At 49.0% G+C, this 8,285-nt stretch overlaps 1 protein-coding gene across 6 annotated transcripts in view; it reads right to left on the bottom strand.

Moving 5' to 3' along the window:
• Positions 1–7,869, bottom strand: part of Esrp1 (epithelial splicing regulatory protein 1) — a 53,278-nt gene extending 45,409 nt beyond the window's left edge. For 5 of the 6 annotated variants that reach the window (XM_055603441.1, XM_055603442.1, XM_055603446.1 and 2 more), the window contains exons 1-4: positions 7,447–7,654; positions 6,838–6,966; positions 5,508–5,621; positions 1,789–1,903 (exon numbers count right to left, since the gene is read on the bottom strand). In XM_055603441.1, coding sequence (XP_055459416.1) covers positions 1,789–1,903; positions 5,508–5,621; positions 6,838–6,966; positions 7,447–7,578 — 490 coding nt within the window. In that variant the 5' untranslated portion in view covers positions 7,579–7,654. Of the gene's footprint in view, positions 1–1,788; positions 1,904–5,507; positions 5,622–6,837; positions 6,967–7,446 lie in introns of all 6 variants that reach the window. The other variant, XM_055603447.1, reaches the window with a different exon arrangement.
• Between the last annotated feature and the right edge of the window lie 416 nt (positions 7,870–8,285).

The following is an 8,285-nucleotide window of genomic DNA, read 5'->3' on the forward strand; positions in this document are numbered from 1 at the left end:
TGGATTACAGGTGTGGTCCAACCCAGAGCATTCCACATTCTACCAAGTGAGCTGCACCTCCAGCCTCTAGACAAGTGACGTTTTAAGAAACAGAAAATCCTGTCTTTGTTTTTAATAGAATGCACTGCTAACTGGCCATGAGCTAAGAATAACGAATGTAGTAGGAAGTTCAGCTTGAGTTAGTCACAATTTATCCGTTTACTAGAGACAAAAATATTTAATTTTTACCATCATGCACCTGAAAAAGAGCTGCCAGCGTACAATTACAGAAGTAGAGCCACGTGGGAAGAGCAGATGAAACTGCTGGCACCTCACGCTGCCCTCCCTGAAGGTCAGCTACTAAACCACAGCGGCAAAGAAGCAGCCCCAGTAACAACCATCACCAAAGCACACCCTTTACTATGCCTACAAGACTGCCAGAACAGAGGGGTGGGCTATGTTTTATAAAGATGTCTCTGAATCATCAAGTACTTGAGAAAAATAATGCCTACACAGAGGACCCCACGCATATAGCAAGAGATTTTACCAATATGATGGATACCTCCTGAACCTAGAGTGGCGCCAATGGTTGTGAGTCACCCACACACATACTGGGTACTGAGAACTGAAGCAAGAGCTCTTAAGTGCTGAGCCATCTCTCCAGCACCCCCAAGACACCCCTAAAATGGCTTTCAAGGAGCAACCTAACCCAGTTCTCAGCTTCCCTTCTGATACAGTAACATGTGACAACTTACTAGCATGTTAAAGTGATTTCAGAGATGCAAGAGGACGGGTTGGTCATGACGTAAGATGTCTAAGCAATTAAAACAATTTAACAATATTATGAAGCATTCAATAGACTATCTTCATAGCCAGGTGGCATACACTTTAAATCTAAGCACTTGGGAGGCAGAGACAGTCGAATCTCTGAGTTTGAGGCCAGCCAAGTCTACAGAGTGAGCTTCAGGACGGCCAGAACTACATAGTGAGACCCTGTCTTGAAATTAATAATAATAAAATAATAAAAATATTATCTTTGTAAGTAATTTCAAAACAACCTGCTCTCCTCCAATTTTTTGAGACAGTCTCACTACGTATCACTAGGTAGCTTTAAACTCACCTGCCTCTGCCTCCCGAGTGCTGAGAATAAAGGTAGGTACCACTACATCTTCCCTGTTTTATCATGCCCCCAGTATCTTATCATAGTCATAAGTATGACTGGTACGTATTTGAAATAGGTGAAGTTTAAAGAGCACCTGGTACTTCACAAAGAAATCCTATCTACTGTAAAGAACCTAAAGACCAAAGTAATCAAGCACAACCAGCTTTAGGATTTGTAGGTCTAATGTACCAAACATATGTGTGCATCTTCTACATGCGCGTGCGTGCGCTCAAGTACACATTCACATATTATCAGAATGTACAAACAGTACATTCACATATTATCAGAAATGCAACCATAAACAAACTTATAAGATCATGTGACTGCCCAAGTTCAGTCAATCTGAAAGATGTCTATAGTTTATACCATTACTTCTTTCGGGTACAGTATAGTGACACATTTTGGGCAGAAACAACTTCATCCACACACTGACAAAGTTTAAAGCATTTTTCTTGAGCCAGGTACGATGCCAACACCTTTAGTTCCAGCACTGAGGAGGTCTGAGGCAAGAGGACCCTTTCAAGTTTAAAGGCAGCCTCCATCCATTCATTATGAGTTCCACGCAGTAACAAGATACATCTCCAAAACAAAAATAAAAAAGAGTGGGGTTGGGGTGTACAACATTCTTAAATTACTTTAAAGGATACTCTCTGCCATTGCGGTGACGTCTAGCTTGTCGAGATCAGGAGAGCCAGGACAACATTTCTTGAATTCTTTTCGAAGATCAAAAAAGGAATAGAAGCATTCAGGTAGTAATACATTCTGAGGGAGGAAACGGGAGAGGTTGTTAACCAGGTGAATCTGGCCCAGATTTCTCTATTACCTAGAACCTAAGAATGGAATATAGGTAGCATTTTACCACAATATCTAGAGGTATAAAATTCAGTGTAGAAAGGCTTTAAATTCTTGGTAGATCCTGTCGCAATTTCACAGAAGTCACCTCATTTTCATGAAATGGATAGCAATGCTTATGAGCCACTGTGCCTTCCAACCAAAGCACTGTCTGTTCGTGTGTACGTTCCTGTTGGTCTGTACGTACACCAGACGTTGGGGGGGGAGGGGTTTTCTCACAAGGGCCAGAAGAGGTTGTCAGGGCCTCTGAACAGAAGCTGCAGAAATTGGATTGCCAGATTCCAGGGTAGGGAGGCAGGATCTGAGTTCTCTGCCAACTGCTGAGCCATTCCGTAACCCCTACTCAAATCCTTTCTGAAGTTGTGACAAATTTAAACTACTGTGTTCTTTATTTTTCAGGTCATAACAGACCTTTTTCCAGCCATAATCATTTTAGACCATCTGTGTTTTCAAGTATCAGTTTTTCACTGATAAACTTTAGAGTAATATTAAATGATAAGATTTTGTAGCTCTAACGACTGTTGAGTCACAGTGATATGTATATTTGGTACTTAACAAGAAGTCCTTATTCTCTGGAAAAGATTACTTTTGTGGCAAATTACAGTTCCATATTAGTTTTTTGCTACCTGATAATTCAAATTATACTTTAAAAATACGCATCACAGGGGATGGAGAGAGGACTCAGTGGTTGAAAGCACTTGTTCAGTTCCAAGCACCCACACGATAGTTCAGATCACCTGCAGGCCCAGAGGATTTGAAACCCACCTCCGACCTCCATAGGCATGCATACACATGGCACACACAATTCATACAGGCAAAACACCAACACACATTAAAAAAAAAAAAAAAAAAAACAGATATAAATCTTAAACAAACTGGACCCCAAGCACTGTTAAGTAGCTCAATGGGCAAAGCTTAAACCTGATGACTTGAGTTCGATCCCTGGAACCCACATAACAGGAGGAAGAGAACTGACTCCCCCAGACCATCCTCTGACCCCAACTTGCACAATGTGGCAAGCTAACACTGTACACACATGGTAACAAAGGATTTAAAACAAAGAGGCATCCCAACTAGACAAGGCAGGGAGTGTGCATAATTCTGGAGGTGGAGGTAGAGGACCTGTGAGGCCTCGCCCAGCTTGAGTGGCCACGCCCAGGCTGAGTGACATACTAAGGCTCTAAGACTGTCTCAAAAAACACCTGAGCTAAAAACGTAGCTCAATGGTAGAATGCCTGCTGGCATTTGCAAGGCTCGTTCAATCCTACCAACAGACCAAAAAGAAAAGGTAACTGAAGTCAAGCAAAGGAGTAGTTACTTACCATTTAAGAAGAGGTGCTCTGAGCACCTCTTATAGCTAGTAAAGATCCTTGTGCAAATAAATATCACACCATTGGCTTGGGGACAGAGTCTCCTTATATCCCAGACTGACAAAACTGGGCAAGCTTTGACCTTTTGTTTTTGAGACAGTCTCTCTCTGTAGCCCTACGACCAGGCTGGCCTCAAAAAGAAATAGTGTTGTCAAAAAAACATTCTCATTAGAGGGGGCTTGAAGGAGCTGGAGGAATGGCTCAGAGGTTAAGAGCACTGGCTGTTCTTCCAGAGGTCCCGAGTTCAATTCCCAGCAACCACATGGTGGCTCACAACCATCTATAATGAAATCTGGTGCCTTCTTCTGGCATGCAGGCACACATGCACGTAGAATACTGCATAAATAATAAATAAAAATAAATCTTAAAAAAAAAAAAAAAGGAGGGGACTGGAGAGATGGCTCAGAGGTTAAGAGCACTCACTGGATGCTTTTCTAGAGGATCTTCTGGAGTTCAATTCCCAGCACCTACATGGCTGCTCACAGCTGTCTGTAGCTCCAGTTCTGGAGGATCTAACACTCTCACACACATAAACATGCAAGCAAAACACCAATGCAGATAAAGAAAAAAATATACCGAGAAGTTTTTTCCCCCCTACAAAGCAATCCATTTAAAAAACAATAGAAGAAATTGTGCTGGGAATAGTGGCACTGACTGCCACTTGAGAAAATGAGGCAGAGGAGGAAAAGGCTAGCCTGGGCTGTAAGACTGTCTCAAAACAAATTGGGAGGAGGTGAGCAACTGTAAAAAGCCATTTCTCTCTTGCTAATACTGAAAGAAGAAATGAACTCCTGACCCCTCCTATATGAGCTGGGAGTTAGAAGCGACCCCACACACACTCTGCACTCTTTAGGCAACGGCGTGGTTGGCAGTACTCCATTCTGTGACATCGACTGGTTACTAAGAGTCCTATAAAGAGTAATCAACCTTCAAGGTGAAGGACCTGGGGAGTCCCCGCAAACAGACTTTTCAAATGATGATAGCTGAGCTAACTTACCAGCCTTCCCCACTTTAGAGAATGAAGGCAGTAAGCCGGCATTAACTGTGCCTGCCCGCGCCGGTCTATTTCAACCTGCCAACTTTCTGAGCCTCGCACAGCGCCCTCAACACAGTCTGTGTTTCCAACCTCCGTGCCACCTCCTGCAGCACACAACACAGCTAATCGGAATTGTTAGGAGGAACTACATCAGCACAAATTGGCTATACCGGGTGGGCTGTCTATGTTCCTCATTGTCCCGCAAAATATTCTTCCCCGGGAGAGAAACGGTGGACGGGGTAGGACTCTGTTCTTGCACATGAGAAAAGTTAGTAAAGGAAACCCTAGTGATCCAAGGTTTTAGTGCACCCCTGTAATCCCAGCACAGATATCAGTGGAATGCCATGGATTTGAGGCCAGCCTGGGCTCCAGAATAAGACCCTGTCTCAAAGAATTCACATATACAAGTGTAAATACAGCAGAATTTTAAAATTCGGTTTCAAACATTTACTTCAAATTCAAGGGAAGTGTTCTGAATGTCATTTCACTGCTTATGCTGGTAATTGCTACTAAGCAGTCTGCAATAAAGGTTTAGAAGTTTAGAAGGTTTTTGATTCTCTTTGAAGGACAAAGCATTTCACATAAGAAAAATGTCACAATGCTGTAAATTATCGGGCTTTTCTACTTTAAGTGACAAAAATCCAAACCTTGTATTAGCTTTGGAAAATGGACACGTGTGAAGCTGAAAACATAACGAAAAAAATGTTTTAAATCACCAGAGGACACCTATAAATCACTGCCATCCAAGACATCTCCATGAAAATTACATTTTTTAAAATTGTAGTAAAATACACATAATGTTAAAGCTACCATGTTAACTGCCCTTTTTAAGCTCTAACACTAAGCTACACACTCAGCCTCCAGCTTCTCTTGAAACATCAAAGTCACTAAGGATCTGCAGCAGTCACCAACCCTCCTTCTGACTCAGAACATTCTTCCTACCTTTCCAAAACGAAAACTAACTCCCCCCCCCCCCACCTCTCTAAAAGTAGGATAATTCGATGAACCGTACAGCTGTCCTTCCAGAAAAGCCAAAACAGATTTGGATAAACCGCTTGTTTTTCTGTTTCTCGGGGAACACCGCTTTTCCAGAAGCCAGCGGTCTTACCTTCTTGGAAGCCTCGGGATGCAGGATCTGCCTGACGTGGAGCTGCCCATCAGTACACAGACAGAAGGAAGTCCCTACCCCAATGTTCAGCTCATTGCTCACTGACTGGTTAAACTGCAAGAACAAGAGACACACGAGGGATGCAACAAAAGCAGAACTGGCAAGCATGTCAGAGTGACCCACCTTGAAGATAACCAGGAAAAAAAACAAAACTGTCCCGAAGACTCTGAAGCAGGACACAGGTACCCAGGCAATACCACAAAGATCCCTTTTCCCACGAGCCTGTCCCTTTCCCCTAAGCAAGGGAGCTTTCCAATCAGTCTTCGGTTTTTGTTGCGGAGAGGTGGATGTCACTTCCCAGCAGCCCTTATTTATACCCAGTATGAGACTAATCAGGTATCTTTTAGCAGGTTGCCTTCAGATTACATCATTTTATGTTGCTTTTCCAAGGTTTGGATGTTTTAGGTTTAAGACAGCCATTTCCGATAAACAAACAGAGTAATAAATAAGCGGAACGATGTAGGGTGGATATCACTTTTCTTTAAAAAAAAAAAAATAACTCCAGAAAGAACTTATTCCTTTAATTGGAAGCTCGTGTGGTTAAGGCGGAGGCTGGGAAGGCGCGCACGGCTGCACAGGTGTCTGAGACCCACCCTACCCCGGATTCTAGCAACCGTCAGCACCAAGATCAGCCAGTTTTTAGGTCACCTCCATTCCAACAGGGGAGCCCGCCAGCTCCGCGGTGACCCAACAAACAGCCGCACAGGTCTGTACTTGCAGCCCTTCCCTGGGATCCCGATCATGGCACTAAAAAAAGTGACGAGGAAGCCTTTGGAAGCCGAGACTCCCCGGCTGAAATCAGGCGGGCATTCAGGTGCAAATCAAACCAGGGCCGGGGCTACCACCAGCGCGGGAGACTGACATTCTGAGCTCCACACCGAAGCGCCTCCTGCCCAGGGGCCGGGCTACCGCCCCAGACCCGCCAGGTACTGCGCTTAGGCGCTGGATCTGGCGCTGAAACTTGGCTGGGCGATCGGAAGGGGAAAACGCGACTGATTCTCCCGCTTAAAGGACTAGTGAGGAGGCAGCTGGAACCCGAGCGAATCCCTCTCTCGGGGCCCCGGGGGTTCGAGCGCGGCAGCCCCCCCAGAGCGGCCCTCCCCCGCCCCCAGCCGGCCTCGCACACACAAGGCTGGGAATCTCGCCACCCCGCCCCAGAAGCGAGCGGAGACCGCCCCCGCGAGGGCGTGGAGCCCTAGGGTTGGGTCGGATCTGGGGGGGACCTCCGGGGTGGGGGGGTGGGCGGCGTGGCCCGGCCAAAAACTGTCACCTGTCGGAGGGCTTGGTCCAGCTGCGGCGCGGAAGACAGGCTTTCGGCGTCTATTTTCGTTTCTTCCTTGCAGTCCTCCGTCAGTTCCAACTGATCCGGTCTAACTAGTACTTCGTGCAACTGTCCCACCTCGGGAGTGAGGGGTGCAGAGTTAGGGGTCAGTTCCCCCCTTCTGCAATCTGGAAAGTCTTCCTCCTCCCCGGCTTCCCCCGGGTCTACGGGCACCCGGGAGCAGAATCAAAGCTCCCCAGACGCCCGGGGATCTGGTCGCGGTCTTCCGCCCCACCCCCACCCTCCCCGGATCAAGCCGCCTAGGCCCCGGGGGGGGGGACCCTAGCGCCCCAGGAACCACCGGCCTGGCACAGGCGGCCCGCGACGCGCAGAGCCCGCGGCCGCGCAGCGCGGGGCCTCTCCACCCGGCCGGGGTTCAGGAGGCTTAAAGGGCTCCAAGGTGGGTTGGCCAACAGGTTGGCTCTACATGGGTTCCCTAGGCCTCGGGGCCGCGCTTCCTAAGCGTGCAAACGCTTAAAAAAAGGAAAAAAAAAAAAAAAAAAAGGAAAGCAAGAAAGCTTCCATTCTGAAGTTGTTGCCCCACTCGTGGCCAGGTACCTTCTTGTTGGCCAAATCCACGACTTTCCACAGCAGCAGGATCAGCTCCTTCTCGTCCGAACCCAGCTTGGCTCCGGTGGCCCCGGCGGTGATCCCAAAAAGCACCACCAAGTAATCCGGAGACGCCGTCATGACGGTAGGTGGGGAGGGGAGGAGGGGGGTCGGGAGGCGGCGAGGTGGCGTCGGAGGCGACGACGGGAGAACCGCCGGAGCCCTCTTCCAGGAGAGAGGACGAGGCGCCCACCCCCCTCCGCGCGGCCGCCGGGGCGAAAGGCGGTACCCTGCCACTCGGGCCCACACCTGGCCGGCGCTCCACGCCCTGGGCAGGAAGGGGGTGGGAGCAGGGAGCCGCGGGCCTGCCCTTTTTGTATCCAATTGCCGGTGCGTCTGGGAAGGGGGGGGAGCCGACCAGCCGGGCTGCACCCCGGGGGAGGCGCGCGCAATGGCTGAAGGCTTTTTCTGTTTTGGGATGTGGCTCTACCTGCCCGCCCCCTCTCCCCTCCCCTCCCCCACGTGGTGCAGGTAAGAGACACCTGGCGGCGCCCGCCCATTGGCTCCTTCAAACCACGACGTGGCAGCGGTGGGGGGGGGGGGGGGGGGGCAAGGCGGGGGGGGGGGGGGGGGGGGGGGGGGGGGGGGCGGGAGACAAAGGCTGGATGAATGGGAAGGGGGGAGGAGGGGAGGGGAGGGGAAGCGCCGGTGGTCACCGGGTGGGGAGCCCAGGCCCGGCGGGGGAGGGCCGAGAAGGGGGAGCCCAGGGATTTGGAGGGAAGGCTTGGCCGGGTGGGGAGGGGGAAAGAAGCCGGGAGGTTGCCCGAGAGGCCGAGGCGCGGAGAGGC

Source organism: Psammomys obesus, unplaced genomic scaffold (assembly GCF_907164565.1).
Source record: "Psammomys obesus unplaced genomic scaffold, mPsaObe1.curated_primary_1811, whole genome shotgun sequence".
Classification (NCBI taxonomy): domain Eukaryota; kingdom Metazoa; phylum Chordata; class Mammalia; order Rodentia; family Muridae; genus Psammomys; species Psammomys obesus.